The sequence below is a fragment of the Puntigrus tetrazona genome, chromosome 13 (assembly GCF_018831695.1).
Source record: "Puntigrus tetrazona isolate hp1 chromosome 13, ASM1883169v1, whole genome shotgun sequence".
Taxonomy (NCBI): Eukaryota; Metazoa; Chordata; class Actinopteri; order Cypriniformes; family Cyprinidae; genus Puntigrus; species Puntigrus tetrazona.
Window position 1 is genome coordinate 2,362,321 of NC_056711.1, and position 19,790 is coordinate 2,382,110.

A 19,790-nucleotide genomic window follows, 5' to 3' on the forward strand; every position below is an offset into this window, starting at 1 on the left:
ACAGACATAGAGGGAAAAACGCACAAATCTTAAGCTTTTATTGGTTTCGTTTCTTGAAACTATTCATCGGTGCTCTTTGAGAAGGTAAATAAGGCTGGCTATTTAAGTGATTTACGCTCCCTGTTGTGAACTGGCTGTACATAACATCGTATACATTTTTGTTCGCTGAAATGTGAATGGTTTGAATTTCCTCCTTTCTTCGTCTGATACGCTCTAGTCGAGCGTTTTTTAAGCGTATGAAGTTCCGGCAATAAAGAAGTATAAGTTGTGTTTGTGCTGGCTCTGTAGATGAGTGCTCTGCTTCCCTCTCGCTTGAAAGGCATTCGTCCCCTAACTGTATTAAATGCGTGCACCATCTTTCATATGAAATTCTTACACTTTAGTAATCATTTCACCTAATATAATAGGTCAGTACAAGGCTTTAACCAATCAAATCATTATTAACTAAATCTTCTTCACTGCAGAATGAACAGAAGCAGCTGAAGTGGGATTTGATGCATTTTCACAGTCAGTTTAATAAAACGTAGCATCAGAAGCATTTTGACTTCAAAATTTTTACAGCGTAGTTAAAGTTAAGAGCTTGGTGTTTTAAATAATGTTTTCTGTTAAATATACAACCATAAAATGCTGACATTGTGTCAAGTCCTGACATTGTGAAACTGCATGTTTTGCAAATTATGCTTGACAGTATAATATAGTATAATATAACCAATATCTTTCCTACCGTTTTGGGCTTTGAATGTATAAGTTGCATTGCTGCCTATAGAGAGAAAGTTCTTAGATCTTAAAATGAATTTGTGTTTGGTTACAGCTATGAAACGAACAGAATTTTCATTGGAGATGAAGAAGCACTGGAGTAGACAGAATTCTGACTAAAGAGAGTTATGACTTACCACCAGAGTCTCTGACTTCCTCAGGAAATTGTATACTGGGCAAATATACAGTCTCTAAAAGTTCAGAGAACATTTTAACTTTCCCTTCTCTGAGTAAGTGTGATGCAAGAGCACGCTCCTCTCCTTCAGATTCTTGGGTAAACATTGCTCCTAGACCAGTGTTGTTGGCAAGATACCAGTACGGTTGTTGATCTTACTTGAGACTGTCAAAGGTCTGTTAGCACTGGTAAGCCCAAGAGTAAATTATGCGCTTTTGTTTTTGAGAAGGCTGGGGACCAGCTTCCTGAAATCTGCTGAAAACTGAACATTCGATTCACCGGCAACAGCTCTGGTGGACATTCCTGCAGTCAGCATGCCAGGCGCACGCTCCCTTAAAGAAGTGGCATTGTGCTGTGCTGTAAAACTGCACATTTTAGAGTGGCCTTTTATTGTGAGACACACGTGTGCAATAATCACGATGTCTAATCAGCATTTTAATATGCCACATCTGTGATATGGATGGATTATCCTGGCAAAGGAGAAGTGCTCACTAACACAGATTTAGACAGATTTGTGAACAATATTTGAGAGAAATAGTCATTTTGTGTACATAGAAAATTGAATTGAGCTAATGAAAAATGGGGGCAAAAACATTTATATGTTGCGTTTTGTTCAGTGATCTTCGCAACATTAGTCTGTCCAATGTTCTGGGTAGACACTGATGGCCACCTAGGGCTGGGAAAAAGATCGTATTATATATTCAAAGTGCATCTCGTCAGTAAAACTGGTTCCCTGATTAGTAGACTAATTCACAGTTTCACAATTGAAAACAGGAGCTTGAGATTACTGCTAATAAAGGAACAGTCTTTACTGACGAGATGCTCATGAATATACAGTTTTTTTGCCCAGCCCTACGGCCACCTTTACAATTGTTTTCTAACAATGTGTTTCAGTGTCTGCCGCTTGAGTAAGTTGTTATATTTGTTCTCTGAATTCATTATTGCAACCCAGACAAGTTAATGCATAGTAAAAGTGCAGTGAAGGGTACATATTTTGGTGAAGGAAAAGAATGTGCTTCCTCTGTTTCTTCTTAAGTGGGCAAGCTGTAATGAGCTCTGGGACCTAGGATAACTTGCACGGTCAGGTCAATATCCTGCATAATGTAAATTATCTTATTATAAGTTAAGTTCTAGCACTTTACCTTTTCAATTCACCTTCCTTACTACATTTTGTCTTTGTCTTTTTGCCAAGAGAAAACGGTAACCCTTTATTTTATGGTTACACCTATTAGTTGCTTATTGGCATGCATATTACTAGATTAGCCATTTATTAGTGCTAATTAAGCACGTAAATAATGCCTTATTCTACATGACTTTATTCTACAACCCCAATAACTAACCCTAACAACTACCGCACTAACTATTAATAAGAAGCAAATTAATTTTCAACTTATTGAGGGAAACGTTGCAGTTAATAGTTAACAAGTGTTACCAGTTCTAAAGTGTTACCCAGAAAAAATGTATCTTAGGTTGATTGATATAGTACTTGCTGGCATAACTGTTTCCAAAAAGACTTGTATCAACAAGAAGGTGCTTCCTTTATCAGTTATGGAGATGTCATACCTGCCTTGCAGAACTATTGTAATGGATGCTCTTGTAATTTTGTTTTTGTACTGGATGCTGGCCTACAATACAAGTCTAGTCTACAAACACAGCACATAGATGAAGGATAAATCCACAATAGCGAGGATAATTCCACGAACACGCAGAAGACTCACATAAAGAGACATACATTTAATACTGGACAAGGATCACAGGACAGACTACATTATAAATACTAAAGCAAATTGAATTAATTAATGGCACACACCTGAACTAAATGACACAGTCAAACATGAGATCAGTGGTGGATAATGGCTATTATTTTGAAGCTTCATAAATCGCATATATCCATCGTAAATCTAAATCATACAACTGCACATTTCTTCTGAAGCAGATTGATGGGTTCTTGTAACAAAAAGTCTTCTATTTGTAAAATTATAAATTCAAATCACTGACATCTAGCAACGGCCATATGCATGTTTAAGACAGTGGAGTTGTCATGACTTCTTGGCTGACCTCTGACTTGTGACATAAACTTAAGCTCTTCATCTCTTATAGTGCACTCCTCTGAAATTTAGTTTAACTTGTCGTTTTCAACTTTCAATTTGTTACCTGCATTTAGTATTGCTCTATCTTCATTAATCTATTCTCTGATGAGCTTTGTTGGAAACTTTTTTAGCTTCTTTTTAAGAAGAGACCAGGAGATTTTTGGTAAAGCAGGAGTTTATATTGTATAATATTGTATAATTGTATACATTGCCAGAATTCAGTGATTTGAATTTCTTTTTATAAAAATATATATATTTTTATTTTAAAAACCCATCAATCTGCTTCAGGAGAATTGTTAACCGCCTGAAAGCCTATAGGTTAGTTTTATGATGGATATATGAGCTTCGAAATACGGGCCACTATTCACCACCATTACCAAGCTGGGAATTGTTGGTGCCTGGGCAACAGCACCGCATTCCCATACACTCTCACGTTCCGCACTCGACCATCTCAAACTGCTCTATTGCAAGGGACTTAATGTTAAGCTTTAGTCTGAGCTGGCCTGCAGTGATGAGGATGAAAACTTTGGAGCAATTCATGGAGCTGACTATTGTATCGGCAACCTGATGTGTTCGTGACGTCCTCGTCATCTCTCCTCAGTTAATTCTGCCACCCAGATTCACCATGACCCCGAACCGATGCAGATTGATAACACTCAACTAATGTCGGTGAAGAGGGAGAAACAGATCCACAATCACCTGTGCCTATACTGTGGTGAACCAGGGCATCTGAGAGCTTCCTGTCCCAACTGTCCCACATGCCAATTCTACTGCAATGAGTTCTGAATCCTGTTATTCTAATTCCTTTGAAATTCCTACCATTCTGAGTAGTGAGGAGAAGAGGATTGACACGATTGCTGTGATAAACTCAGGGGCAGCAGATTCCTCTCATTACATATAAATCCTGAGTGGCAGTAGCAGCATTAGACAGGCGACCGCTCAACCCTGAAATACTGCTTTAGACTGGCATTTTCACATCAAACCCATTAGACTGTTTGCCGTCGAATCACCCCAGATCCGTGTCATTCTCAGCTTGCCCAGGCTGAAAAAACACAACCCTCGCATATCCTGGATGACAAAACAAATTCTGCAATGGTCTGACTTCTTTTAACACAACTGCCTCACCTCTAGTCCCAGACCACCTGCTCAGATTGTCTGCAGCCGTTCGCAGGGAGGGGTCTCTTTTATAAGTCAGGCCTCTTTGACTCTCTCTGATCACCACCGGAGGGCACCAATTGATTTAATAAAACTGCAAACGGATCTGCCTGCTTCTGACTCCTCATTACATAAATTATAGGATATTTTCTTTTTGTTCATTTTTGGTTAACTATTCCTTTAATTGGTTGTGACCACATCCTTGTCCATGGCTGATCAATGGTTATAGGTTATAGGTTATAGGTTATGGATATAGTCAATTGGTCCCTGTTCTGTGAAAATCTCACTTAACTCTCCCAGAAAGGCAAATTATAAATACATTTATAAGGGGAGGAATATTTTTTTGACCAGTCCCAAAACCACATGTACCAAGAGGCTAATGGCAGAAATAGTTTCAGAAGTGTTTATAAAAGATGTGCCAAAACCTAGCATAAAGACACAAGCAGAAGTTAAGCACACAGTCAGTTGCGTGTATGTTTAAGAAGAGATTAGCTGATCTGATCATTATCCATTGAGTATTGCTTTATTCTTGGAGTTCATTGATCATTAGAGAATATGAAGATGATGAATTCATCAATAAGAGAAGAACAAACAATACAGACGATTTCCTTTCTGCATGAGCTCCAAAACTTGCAAAACATTTATCATTGTAGCACTCAAACAATTATCTTTTGATCAGTTGATGCATTTTATACAACAACAATGTTGGCACGAGACAATCTATAGCATAAGCAATAGAGCATAGCGTATCTGCCAGTCTTTATGGAGATAGGTGAGTTCCCAAATCACCCTTGTGATTTGAACAAAGCCATTAAAAGTCTGCACTATTCCATTCCCACTCCTGTATGTGTGTGTGTAGAAATCTAGCAGGAAAATCTATTTTCACCATGAAAAAGATGGTTAATGGCAAATTAAGTTGGATGAACCATCCTCAAAACAATGCACCTTCAACTCACCTTGAGAAAAAATATAGTTCCCTTTGGCATCAATTCAGCAAGTGAGGTGTTTCAGAAGAGACTTTTGGTGACAAAATAGTGATAAAATCCAGTTCAAAGTCAATACTGTGAACTACATGGCACACATTGTCACATAAAGTGACCCAACAAGGCAAAGGTGATCACAGAGATGCCACCTCCAAAGGATAAACAAGGCCTGCAGTGTCTACTTGGTAGTATATAACACAGTACATACCGAATGAAGCTTTACTCACAGCACCTCTGAGACAGCTGCTGAGGAAGGATGCTGTGTGCCAGTGGAATCCCCATCACAGCACTGCTGTAGAGACTTTGAAGTTTGCTCTCACACAAGCAACTGTACTGAGGTTCTGTGATCACAAAAAAACACTAACAATACAGGCAGACTCATTGAAAGATGGCTTGGGAGCTATCCTGTGTCCATCATGAGCACTCACCGACACTGAGCAAAGAAATGCTCAAATAGAGAAAGAGTTGCTCGCAATAGTTGCCAGCAAGGAAGTTTCATCAGTACATATATGGCAAAGCAGTGATGGTGCAATGAGATCATAAGCCCCTCAAGAACATCATGCAGAAACAGCTGTGCAAACCCATGCATGACTGCAGCATATGCTGTATGACAGCAAAGACTTCAATGATGAGAAATTTGTTCATGGCTTAGAGGTCACGAATGTGCTGAGTCCACACACACTTCAACAAATAAAAGAGGCCACGTCAGCAGACCAAGTGTTGCAAGATTTGTGTGAAAAGGTAGAGAATGGCTGGCCACAGAAAAGACGCAACCTACACAGCTACTGGCCTATGCGACACAAAATTAGTGTGCAGAATAGAATTTTCAAAAAAGTAATCCTAGAGAAGCTACACATAGCTCATTAAGGTGTCCAGCGAACAAAGGCCAAAGCAAGAAAATCCTGGCCTGGAATGGCACGAGACATAGAGAAAATGGTGGAGAAATGTGTGCTGTATCAACAACTCCAGCCACAACAAAAAGAGCCTCTGATCAGTCATGATGTTCCAGAACTACCATGGATGAAGGTTGGAAGGGATATCTTTGAGCTGAGAGGTCAGTCCTATCTATTGCTTGTGGACAAAATATCCAGATGTACTGACCTTACCAGGCTAAACAGCCTGTAATACAAAAAATTGAATTAGTCTTTGCCAGACATAGCATCCAGTTCAGGACACCCTCAGTCCAATGAACTTGCATAAAGCGCAATAAAGACTGTTAAACATGCATTGAAGAAAGCATTGCAAACTGGTTTGTTAAAATAGTGAGATGTGTTGGATTTGGTTTTGACACTCTGTGTTTATGTAAGTGGACCTGTGTTGTACTGATCTTTGGTTGATTGCTCTAGCCTGAGAATGTGTGCTGTGATTGTTTTTTGAAGGAGAGTCAGACTCATAGTGCGTTTATTGGACACATACTGTAATTATAAAACACACACCATTCAGACAGATAATGGACACAAGAACATAACACATAGCAATGGTGGATGTCGAAGGACCGTAGCGTAAGCTATAGAGGTTGTCTGACAATAGAACATATTAGAATGATCAGTATTGGGCAGGAGGATGAAGAGAAAAAGTCCTTTTAGTTAAGCCTAAAACAGTAGTTTCCTCTCTTCTCAGTGCATATGAAGTTGCCGCAAAAACATATGGCTCTGCTTTCTCCTGACTTTTACCCCAGGGGAACAGTACTCTAGAAATCCCTGTAAAGCATGGAAGAGGTAATACAGTTTGAAAAACCTATGGACAGTTACAGATGTTGTTCATCAGCAGTCAGTTGATGAACAAATTATTGTTGTTGTGTCCTTTTAGCACTTAAGTGGATTTCCCATTAAAAATGACAATTATAAATAGTCAGTGGCAATTGGAGGCCTCAAAATTACAATAATATTGTCACATAATTCCTGGGGCGACCTATTGATCAACAAAAAGTAGTGAATGTGACATTTAATGATAGCATGGAGAAACACATGGTTTAAAATGCTGCTTGTTTACCAGCCTGCTCATGCTAATGATTCTGGGCGCTGCTACAAGCCACACAACACAAAGGAGAAACAACCTTTTTAAACAGAGTGCAGGTTATGCTATACAGCAAGACTACTCAAATCTGGCTGGCGAGATCCATGTTCCTGCAGAGTTCATCTCGAACCCTAATTAAACTCACCTGAGCATGCTAATCAATGTTGAGGGGAATCCAGTGCCAGTTTAATGCGTGAAAGGTCTTTTACTTGCGATTCTGAATTTATTGATATTTGATTTAAATTTTAGTTTAGCTTTGTGTGCAACCTGACTCCAGTTTCAAATGATTGTTGAATTTAGGCAATATTCATAATTAAAACTGACCACAGATGTCAATTATTTTACATCTTTCTTCATTATGGCCCTAGCGTCGCTTACAATTCGGTCGGCTGTTTGGCGAAGGGTAGATATAATACCTTTAAGTGAGCTACCCCCTGCATGCTCTGAACAAAAAGGTTATTTAACTAGATAACCACAAAATACCAAACAACTTCACCATGTTAAATTGGTGACAGAGTAATCAGAAGATACTTGATGGTTAGTTCCCCACCAACCATACGTACTTAGGTATGCTCTGTCCCGGCACAGATTTACGGAAATGCTAGACTACACATTAATCTACTTGAAAGAGATCATTTCATAAGAGGTCGGAATAAGTCAAATATAACAATGTATTATTAGTCAGGTGAAGTTGTATACTCAATTAGAAGCCAATTCAGAATTAAATGGATGCCGATACAAAACATTGAATGGAAGAGGAGGGTCATAAAGGAGCAAGAAGAGAGGGTGCTTGCTCTCTTTGGAGATTTCTTTCCAGATACGTTTTATGGCATGGCATGCGTGCTGCAATAGTTCCTGAATGTTTGGATTCACAAGGATTTGATTTCATTTGAGAAATAAATTCTCTCCTCACAATGTGTTCAGGATTCTTGGAAAAGCACAGGTAGGTGAATTTGATCATGGTTGGAGCTAAACTCTACAGGAAAGTGGATCTTGCGAACCAGATTTGAGGATCACTGTTATATAGCTTCCTGGTTTTTATGTCACACGCTACATGATCATTTCCTGCCATGCCATAAGTATGATTAAGTACATGCTTCAAGATGCAGTCAGACAGAAACATTTCCATATCATTGTAACTTCCGATGCAGTGTGAACTTTTTAAACATTACCCTAAATACACTGTACATTTTAATTTTGCAAAGATGTTACAGTACCAAAAAACGTTTTAACCAATTTTGTTGTATCACAAACTGGAATTAATTAGGCTGTTTCATGTGTTTATACATGTTTATACAATACCCTTCTTTCCCCCATTAGCTTGAATGATGGGCATTCTTTTCTTATCAGGTTTGAACTGGTGTCATATTCTTTAAAATTGACTTAATGGTCCTCAATAGGCTTCCATTCCACAGCCCCAGGTAAGTGGAGCCTAACATACCATTAATTTCTTAGCTTAATCTCATATTCAAAAAAAAGCTTTTTTGGAAAAACAATGTGCTTGTTTACAATCTGGTTTTGGGCCTAATTCTTTCCTACTGATTCATGAAAATTGTCTCTTGTTGCCATCTAATGGTGTAACAATGTAACCAAAATGATCAAGGACTACAGTAACAATAAACCGTGAATGTAATGGGTGACAGCTCAAATAGTTCAACTAGAAATAAAAACCTTGCATCTAGAAGTTTAGTATGAAACTAGTGTTCTCTACAGTTTATTTATGGACTGAATCTATCAGCAGAATACTAGTGAGAATACTAATACTGTTTTGGTCAATTTTACCAACAAGAATATGAAGACCACAGCGTCCGATTGGTGTATGACATCACAAAGTACCGCAAGACCGATTCAAAAGCATAAGAAGGCCGTCTGCTCTTTGATCGTTCACGTGATACTTTGATGTCACGCACCGATCGGGCTGATGATGAAGATCCATTTAGAGGGATGGGGAAGGCTCGTATTATGAGCACACCAAATAGAAACAAAATCGTGCCATTGAAATCACTTTAATGAGACCAGGCTCGCGGGTTTCAAATGCGTGAGCACATTAACGTCATATTAAAGCGTGAGATCAATAAAAAAGCGAGAATGAGAAACTTTCTTGAGAAAGCAGCGCTGGCCTGATCCTTCAGAGAACTGATTATAGTTTTTGAGTATGATGAGTTCTGAGTGTGATGACATTTGAACGAATCAAATAAATAACTTGATGACTTAATCATTAACACATTTACCACCACCTATTGGCAGTTTTAGTTTAATATTTAGAGTATAATTTTCATAGTAATATTCACAATATTAATAAAATAAATCAATTAAAGGTATAGTTCACTCACCCAATTGTGGCAAATTTAATTAGATGAATTAATCCTCACCTCATGTAATTAATTGTGAAAAAACATAATCAGTAACCAGCTCTAGTTTTTCTTTTACAACATTTGCTGTGACAGGTAACTGTTTGACTGATGGATGACTCTTTTCTCTCCATATTCATGTTATGCAGATTAGATCTGGTACGCTGCAGCTGCGGTAGAGCAAGTACTGAGGCTTGTTACTGCGAATACCTCCAAAACATGCTGCTGTGAGCATATAATGAATATTTCTGCTACTCATATAACATGAATAATTCCATTACATACATGATTGCCCTGTATCAGATATATGCATGCGGAGCTGGGGAAGGTGGAAGGTTTTTGAAGTGCGCCGCTACTGCTAAAGCAAACACTGTCTAGTATTTCAATGTTGAGCATTGAGTTCATTGGTTACCAAATCAGCCGTGCCAAGTTATGATGTCATTATGTTAGATCCATCATCTGGGTTAGATCTATCAGACTGTGGCATCTAGAGTTTTATGTCAGAACTTTGTATTTCAGTCTGGTAATGTGAATGACAATGTCTTGGTGGAATAGACCTGCTGCATTGCTGTGGCAGAGCAAGTACAGAGACTTTGAGCATGTAAGAAATATTAACATACACCATATATAAATAACCCTCTACAAAGCAGGAGACACAGAAATGAACAATACAAGCCAAGATGTGCGTGTTGCTGAGGATTAGAATATAATGGCTACATTAATGCGCACACATGTGCCCCATACAGCTTTCGCTTATGACAGTCAGCAAAAGTGAGAGAAAATAATTGATTACATTTAAATGTGGAGACTGCTGTTCTATCTTGTGGTATTCCACAGGGACCTATTTTAGCTTTGATTCTTTTTTCATTATATATGTTCTCATTAGCGTCTATCTTTAGGGAATACGGGTTGTCGTTTCACTGCTGTGCGGATGACACTCAAGTATATTTACCTTTAAAACCTAATACTGATGGGATAGATACACTTGTCTATCTGGCACGAAAGCTTGGCTATCTTTAAACTTTCTCAATTTTAATGAGAATAAAACTAAATTCTAGAGGTTGGCTCATCTGATTTTCCTAGTCAAATAACCCTAGGTAATTCAACACTCTCTGTAAAACCTTTGCTTAAAGAACTAGCTAAAGTAAAACCTATGCTATTTTTTAATGACTTTGAAATAATAATTAATGCACTTTTAACATTAAGACTCGACTATTGTGTTTCTTTGTATTACAGGGTTAGCCAATCAGCTTTATCCTGGTTACAGATGGTACGAAATACAACTTTAACTTGAAAGTTAAGAATTTAATCAACAAAATTGGTCCAGTGAAATTCTGCAAGAAATCACCATGGAGAAAATCAACAGCAGTTCAGAGTATGAAAATGACAATGCTGAAAACCTGAAATTCACTTTAGCATCCAAAAAGACAGCCTTCATGCTTTCAATGTGAAACTTAGCCACAGCTAGATACACCTTCTTCTCAAACCTCATAAATAGTAGCTTAAACAACACTCACACTTTTTGCTACGATTGAGAGACTGACAACCCCCCCAAGTCAGATTCTCAGTGAAATGCTCTCTGAAAGCAGATGCATTGAGTTTCGTTTCTTCTTTTCTGAGAAGATCAGTAATATCAGAAAGAAATCTTTATAACACCATATATTCAGCAACTACGGACCAATATCAAATCTTCCTTCATAGGTAAGATTATTGAAAAGGTAGTTTTTAATTTGTTGAACAAATTTTTAAACTCAAATGGATATTTGCATATCACAGCACATTCTCAAAATATCATTGTTGGTACTGCTAGATCTTTGTGCTGTATTTGACACTATTGATTATAACATGCTTCTAGAGAGACTGGAAAACTCGTTTGGACTTTCTGGGTTGGTACTGAAATGGTTGAGGTCATACGTAGATAGAAGTGATATTATGTGAGTATAGGAGAGCATAAGTCTAAGTGGACGTCCATGACATGTGGAGTCCCACAAGGCTCAATTCTTGCACCTCTGCTGTTTAGCTTTTATATGCTCCCACTAAGTCAGATAATGAGAAAGAACCAAATGGCCTATCACAGCTATGCTGATGATACCCAGATTTACTTAGCCCCATTGACTCACTCTGCCAATGCATTAATGAAATTAACAGTTGGATGTGCCAAAATTCTCTTCAGTTAAACAAGGAGAAAACTGAAATCATTGATTTTGCAAACAAAGATAAAGTTCTCAGGGTGAATGCGTACCTTGAATCTAGGGTCAAACAACTAAAAATCAAGTCAAGACTCTCTGTGTGATTCTGGAGACAGGCTTTAGATTCAGTAGTCATGTCAAAGCAGTAACTAAATCAGCATACTACCATCTCAAAAACATTGCAAGAATTAGATGTTTTACTTCCATTTAAGTCTCCTCACTGGCCTTCCCAAGAGTGTTCTCAGCTGCAGCTCATCCAGAACACTGCTGCCAGGATTCTGACTAGAAACAAAATCTGAGCATATCACACCAGTCCTCAGATCCTTACACTGGATTACAGTTACATGTACTGTAGATTGATTTTAAAGTACTTTTACTTGTTTAAAAATCACTCAATGGCATAGGACCTAAATACATTGCAGACATGCTGACCGAGTATAAACCCAACAGAGCACTCAGATCATTAGGATTGAGTCAGATAGAAATACCAAGGGTTCACACAAAACAAGCGGAGTCCCCTTTTAATTATTATGTCACCCGTAATTGAAACCTGCTTCCAAAAGAGCTCAGATGTGCTAAAACATTAGTTACATTTAGACTTAAAACTCATCTGTTTGGCTGTGCATCTGTTAAATGATCACTGTGCTACGTCCAAACTGACTCCACTGTATTTCATGGTTTTCAATTTTTATTCGATTTACTGTTTTTTTATTCATTTTAAATCCATTTTTATATCATTTTATCATAATTGTTTTAATTCCTTGTTTTTATTGTAACCATTTTACTTCCTTTTATATAATGCACTTTGAATTATCACTGTGTATGAAATGTGCTATATAAATAAACTTGTCTTGCCTTAGATGTTGATTTCAGATGTTTCTAAAGTGTGCTGCTACTGCTACAGCAAACACTGACAAGTACTTTAATCTTGAGCAGCGAGCTCATTGGCTACTGATACAGGAGTGAACCAGTCATCTATGTCATGTGATAATGATTTCATTTTGTCATATTGAGTTAGATCTATTGGACTGCGCTATCTAGAGTTATGTGCTAGAACTTTGTATTCGTCTGGCTGAAATTTTCCAAAAGGTCCTCGACTGTACTTCAGGATATCTTGATGTTTGACAGGTACTGACTATGGACTCCAGTTTACTTGGGACAGTACCAAAAATTCCTCCTGCCAATAAAACTAATTTGTGAAAATGTCCAGAGATCAATAGGGTTTTCTGTGCTTTGATTAAGGGTCTCAATTCACTCTGGTTATTAATTACCCCCGCTGGACCTCTAACTTGAACCAGCGACCTTTGGCACTAAATGAGCCTTGTGAAACTATACCATCTTTATATACAGTCTTCCATTTGAGAGATTTAATGGTGCCAGTGCAGTATTTCTCAAGATTATGACTCTCTACCACAGAGAGCACATACAATATGTACGGAGGTATATGTATTGAGAACAATTGAAGATGGGGTTTGCTTATTATTGAGCTTCTGTTGGTGCATGGGGACGGGAATGTGTCTCGTTTAGCTTTTTTAACTGTTATGCGGTGCTTAAACCTATCATGAGAAGCCACTTCTAAAACCTTGAGGCCCATAAAAGTCCTTTTTCTCTTAGTTTGATGTCTAGCTTGATGAAAATTGCACTGCCCTTCCAATAGAGAAGAAGAGCTTTCCATTTCCATTTATCCTATCAATCAATTGACTCGTAATGTCTTATTTTGTCTTATTGTGTAATTTCATAATGGGACAGTAAAAACAAAAAAATCACAATTTTTCACCATGCATGTCAAGACACATAGCCATAGCAGAGGGCTAAAACAATGTTTCATATATTGTCTGTTGGGCTTTTTACTATGCTATATAACACAAATAATACACCTTAAAAATGTACTCCAGGGCGTAATAATAAAAATACTAAATACAGTGTGCAAAACTGTATTTAAATACAAATGCAAAAATGAATTTAAATACAATTCAATATTTTGTATTTTATTATTATTAAAAACTATTAATAATAATAATAAATTGGAATTGGCCATTCAGTAAAGTAACACTATTAAAGGGGTCATATGGTGTTGCTAAAATTACACTATTTTGTGTATTTGGTGTAATGCAATGTTTATGTATTTTATGTTACATAACATATATCCAAACACGGTACATAGCTGTTGCTCCTCTTTGTATGGATCTTTACAAAGCTCATCTTTATGAGAAACAAGGTGTTATGAGGTGTACCGTACCGTACTGCCGTGCCCCGGTGTTATGACATAAAAACAATAAAACCCCTCATAAATGAGGCATTTGTTGCATCCATTGGGGACATAATTACTGATTATATTGCCTCCTAAACATTACCACATCTGCATTTGTAATCAGCGAAATGATAAACAACAAGCACTACTCTACACCGCTCAAAACTCTTGTTTGAATATTCAGCAACACATTCTTTAAATATGAAAACACAGGTACATAGCTGTGAGTCAGAAGCTCCAGGCTCTCCATGCAAAGTTGTGATTTCCTCAGGCTACTCTCCAGGTTCAGGAATCAGTACTCTCTAAGACTTGTGTTGAACTGTTCTGGAACAGTGTTGTAATTAAACTTAACCACTGATCTCTTAACCACTTTATCTCTTCGCTGACATTTATATCGTCTCCATACTGTTGTTACCACTAGGAGAGACAATAATATGCGCTTAAAGAGAGAAGGTTCGTGGCATATGTGTGATTGGTTACAGCTGTCCAGGGTGATGTGCAACAGTCGGTGTAGTGTGAGAGTCAGTATAATCAGAAGGCGATCTCTGACTGACTTTGGGACTAATACCAGCAAAGTGGGTCTAAGTCCAGTAGCAGAGTTGGTTACACTTTAGACGTTCTACTAATTATAGGTAACTACATGTCTACTAACTCTCAGAGTAGAAAGTTAGGTTAGGTTTAGGGTTGGTAGACATGTACTGGCAAAGATCCTCATAGTCAGTATGTTGTGGACCAATCAAAATAAAGTGTTAGATTATCTCAAGGAGACAGTCGACTAATACAGTAATGGCTGCTGGTTGACATATAGAGTGCAAAGTTACTTACTGTTAGTAGAATAAAGCGGCCTAAAGTGGACTATCAAATAAAGTGTTACCGCAGGGTTGAGCATTTATACAGTAGAGCATGAAAATCCATACTTTATGAATTCTTCATGATATCATGATGTTTCCTTCGCTGGTCAGACAAGGTCATGCTCTTAAGTTTAGCAGCGGTACACGGCTCAGAATGACTCACTATCACTCCCTCGCATTGAGCTGTGATGTCATTTCCTGGGGCATTTACATGACACTGCTTTCAACTAAAAAAGGGAAACTTTTTATATGTAAATATTATATGACAGAGAAAGTTCACCTCAAGCAGCCTCGTGAACTAAATAGAGGGTCACTTAACGGCAAATGTCAGGTAAAATGGCCGTATGTGCCATATGTCTGATTTATAAACTGTATGTCTGCCTTCAATATGTGAATTTATTTCTTGTGACAGTGTTATTAATGTTTCATATGTTGAGGGCGTTTTGTGCCGCCCTGTTGTCCGTCTGTGTTTTTTAAAGCAGGCGTTCTTTTGCTCTTTTTAACTGTGATCTGGGCTGTCCCACAGGCAAAGGACCTGAGACCATGTTTGCTGGTCAGAATCTGAATGATAATGAATGGCACACGGTACGAGTGAGCAGGAGAGGGAGGAGTCTGAAGCTGTCTGTGGATGACTTGGCCACTGTTGAAGGTAAAAGTGTTTATTGTCATCTTATGCTAAATTGCTAATTGCTAAATTATTAAACATGTCTGATATTTTGCACTGATTTCAGGACACACGTTTCTATTGCGTCTTATGTTTAGCATGCTTTTGAGTTTGTTGTGTTCAGAATGACCTGATAGCGTGAAAGTCGTTTTAGTGTACTCTAGCTTTTAAAGCATAAAACGTTAAACGAACACTTTTGCTGTGTTTGGGGTGGATATGAGTAGGGATGTAATGATTTTGTAGGTATTATTATAATCATGAATAATCAGGGTATTATGATTATGCCGATTATTATGCATTTATTCATTTTACAACATTACTAATGTATACAATCACACGAACTCTCTTTAGATATTAAAGTGTTATTTAATACTGGCTTTTAAACCGAAATAACACAGTGTTTTCAGTTTTTACATTTCTTTTGGACCTGGGGTAGACAGTTTGGAAACACGGTGAATATTTGTTTCCTCTGTCACAGTTAATAACAGGTAAAATGTGAATTTATTGTACTTTTTCATCTCTATTGTGGCTAATATTAATTTCACAATGATCCTGTCTTTGTGAAATAGCAGAAGTTAAAGGGATAGTTCACTTTAAAGTGAACATTTGAAGTTTATCATCTTAACCCAAGGGAATCTTAGGTGTAGGTGTCTTTTTTTCTTCATTAGATCCAATTTTGAGATATTATTTGGATTTCTCTGTGCATGTTTTTTCTTCTAATAGAGAAAGTTCCCTATAACAAGTATTATATGACTGACAGACTACAACGGTTTGACTTAAAAATCTCAAAATTGGATCCCTTTAAATGGAACTGAAAATGTGAAAATACCCATTTTGTCCATTTTGGGGTGAATTAAATGCAGGAACAGTGTTAAATGTCACTGTTTATAGCATAAGACGTTCATCCTTTCGCATTTTGGGGACATAAATGGGAACATAAATTAAAAGTAGATCCACTTTTCCATCACCATGCACCCCCCCATCCCCTCTTCCTCGTCTGGAGCTCTTCACAAAAATAAACCAAAACTCAGCAATAAAGACATGACAAATTTGTCTAAAGAAAGCTTTCAATTACCACTTGATGAAAAAAACCCATATCTTAATCCGTAAAGATGAAACGCATGTCTATGAGGAGATTCATCTGCGCTACACGGACTCAGAAAACACTTGTTTATTATTAAATAATTAAAATGTCTTCCTATTGTTTTCCCTAGACACATTTATGATAATTACATTTGCTGTGGCTTTGTAGCAAGACTATTGCGTGCATCCGAGAGCAGAACTCTTCATCTGCTGATGACAGCGTGTACATGTAACATGGAATGAAACCAAAAACACCTGTGCTTAAATGTTTCAATCATTCTGGCTGGAAAACACCTATTTAACAAAATCTATTAGTGTGGAGAAACACGGTAACTTCACCTGTGTGTGTGTGTGTGTGTGTGTGGAGGAGCTCCCGGACTCCAACACAGAAAGCAAATGAGTGCACGGATCTTGTAGGAGATTGTTGGGCTTCTCCGAACTGGCCTTTTTACCATACGCATGTTTCTCAACGCTTTGCCAGGAGAGATTCCAGGTGACCACACGCAGCTGGAGTTTCACAACATTGAGACTGGGATTGTTACAGAGAAACGCTACCTGCTCATCACGCCCTCCAACTTCATCGGGCACCTCCAGAGCCTGACGTTCAACGGCAAGCCCTACATCGACCTCTGCGTAAACGGAGACATCGACTACTGCGAAGTCAACGCCGTGATCGGGTTCAAGAACATCATCGCAGATCCGGTGACCTTCAGGTCCTGCTCAAGCTATCTGTCTCTGAGCACGCTGCAGGCGTACTACTCCATGCACCTGTTCTTCCAGTTCAAGACCACCTCCTCAGACGGACTCATCCTGTTCAACAGTGGAGACGGAAATGACTTCATCGCTGTAGAGCTGGTTAAGGGGTACGATATTAATGTGCCTTTTGTCCCTGTCAAAATATATCTCTTTATATCTAAAATATATCAGAGACACTGAGAAAGTATTGAGCTGAGTATAGAGAAGTACAAATGTAAAAACTTTGTAATATAGTTGATGGCCTAGCTATTATTTCATTTTCAGAAGAATTTGATCATATGTTAAATATTTTAATTCATATTGCTCACAACTTGAGGGATTTCTTGAAATTAGAGAAAAGATGTCAGGCTACAAGGCTTTCTTTCTCTCTCTCTCTCTCTCTCTTCTTTAAGTAAAATGTATTCATGCAATCAAATATTTGTCGGAGAAAGCAACTGAATATAAATATACATTATTTGCGAGCTTACGGGAAACTGAAACTAAACCGTGTTCAGCTTTAATTATTATGCAAATCTGTATTTGCATGTGTGGTAGATTTTGTTTAACTTTCATCTTTGTTTAGCTTCCTGCATTACATCTCAGACTTGGGAAACGGTGCTTATCTCATCAAAGGAAACTCAAACAAGCCTCTTAATGACAACCAATGGCACAATGTCGTCATCTCCAGAGACACCAATAACCTGCACACTGTCAAAATCGACACCAAAATCACCACCCAGACCACCATGGGGGCCAGAAATCTTGACTTAAAAGGTAAACTGAGCATTAATAGCATTTTGGACCAAAAATAATTGGGTAACAATAGATTATGGAACACTATTCACAACTAACTTGTTACTTATTAGCATGCATATTACCAGCATATTGAAAAAGCACAATACCTTATTCTGCATGCAAGCACTAGCTGCTGTCAGCGAGCAGCTACGTTTTATTTGTTCATCCTGGCTCTGTTTGCAGGCGATCTCTACATTGGCGGCGTTCCTGAGGAGGTATACAAAGAGTTGCCCAAGTTAGTTCACGCAAAAGAAGGATTTCAAGGCTGTCTGGCATCCGTGGATCTGAACGGCCGTTTGCCAGACCTGGTGACCGAAGCGCTGGCCTGCATTGGACAGATCGACAGAGGATGTGAAGGTGACTTCTTACTTCTCGGATTGTTTACAGGGTTACAGGGTTATTTATTTATGCAAGACGTAATACATACTGAACTATGCATGTTTTTATATTGAGGTACGCGATATAGGTTACGAATGAGTTCTGTTTGAGGTTTATTCTTAATATTTACCGCTACCGGTTTACTAAATTTACCATGGTAATCTTTAATCCCAGCACTCGAAAGATTTGTTGTATCTGCCACGCTTTATTGTCTCTTGCAAATGCAGCAGTTTTCAGCATCTGCTGGAAACACTTTTGGATGGATAGCATAATTTCTGCTGTTGCTGCATGAAATCTACTTTTCATACACAGCGTTATACTCCAAACAACATGAATATTTCATACTGTTTCCATCACACTCCTGCTTTACATAAATGACGTGTTGACCTTTGTCTCGGCAGCGGCTTTGTCCTCGTACAGTATCTGGTGCTTCTCATTTCATTATCGGTGCATCCTCATTTGCTTTCCTTGTGTCCTTTCTTCTCCCTCGTAAGAGTCAAGGGCAGAACATACAGAAAGAAAACGAGGTGGAGGAATCAAAGAGAAATGTTTAGAATAAACTGGAATATCCTTCCTTGCAGCGTGACAGGATTACGCACGAGGGAGCTGCCCATATGTTGTCAATCAAGGATTTCATAATAAAAATGAATAAAGCATGTGCTTTAGTGGCTACAGGGGAACCACGCTGAGCGCTTTTGAGGATGAAATAAGTCATTAAAAGTTTACGAGATTAGTAACATCGAATCTTTGATCAACTTTGAGACAGCTGCCCCGTTTTTTAAATCTGCTAATAATGTATATCTCAGATAACCCTGCCTCTAAATAAATCTGAACTGTGGTTGATTGCTTTTAATGGAAATTAGAAGCAGAAGAATGTGCCGTGTAGACAGAGGGTGCTTCTCAGTTCCCTAATGAAACTGCCTAGTTTCATCACTCTCCATCTCAGCATGTGACCCAGAAACCGCTAAAACTCTGCCATGATGAATGATGTGCAAGTTGTCTAATTTTACCATGAGAATGAGAAGATATAGGGCAGAGGACTCATCCCGGGCACAGGTGCATCCTATATAGAGGGAGATCTTTGTAGTGAACAGCATATTCCAGGGCATTCAAAAGATGAATCGAGTGTCTTCATTCCACTGTTTGTTTTGTCATTTTATATGGTCCAACCAGACTGTGAATGGCTGTATGTAATGCCCTCACCGCCACATTCACTCACTCATTAGCGAAACAATAAAGCTCCTAGTACAAAAATATATATACGATTAATCATTTCTTATTAGGTGATAGGTATTGCATCACAGTAAGCCTAGGATTT

At 38.2% G+C, this 19,790-nt stretch overlaps 1 protein-coding gene across 11 annotated transcripts in view; it reads left to right on the forward strand.

Moving 5' to 3' along the window:
• The window catches only part of nrxn1b (neurexin 1b), a 110,226-nt gene that overhangs the window by 47,815 nt on the left and 42,621 nt on the right, over positions 1-19,790 (forward strand). For all 11 annotated transcript variants that reach the window (XM_043255121.1, XM_043255118.1, XM_043255120.1 and 8 more), the window contains 4 exons: positions 15,344-15,466; positions 17,046-17,427; positions 17,883-18,073; positions 18,278-18,451. In XM_043255121.1, coding sequence (XP_043111056.1) covers positions 15,344-15,466; positions 17,046-17,427; positions 17,883-18,073; positions 18,278-18,451 — 870 coding nt within the window. The remainder of the gene's footprint in view (positions 1-15,343; positions 15,467-17,045; positions 17,428-17,882; positions 18,074-18,277; positions 18,452-19,790) is intronic.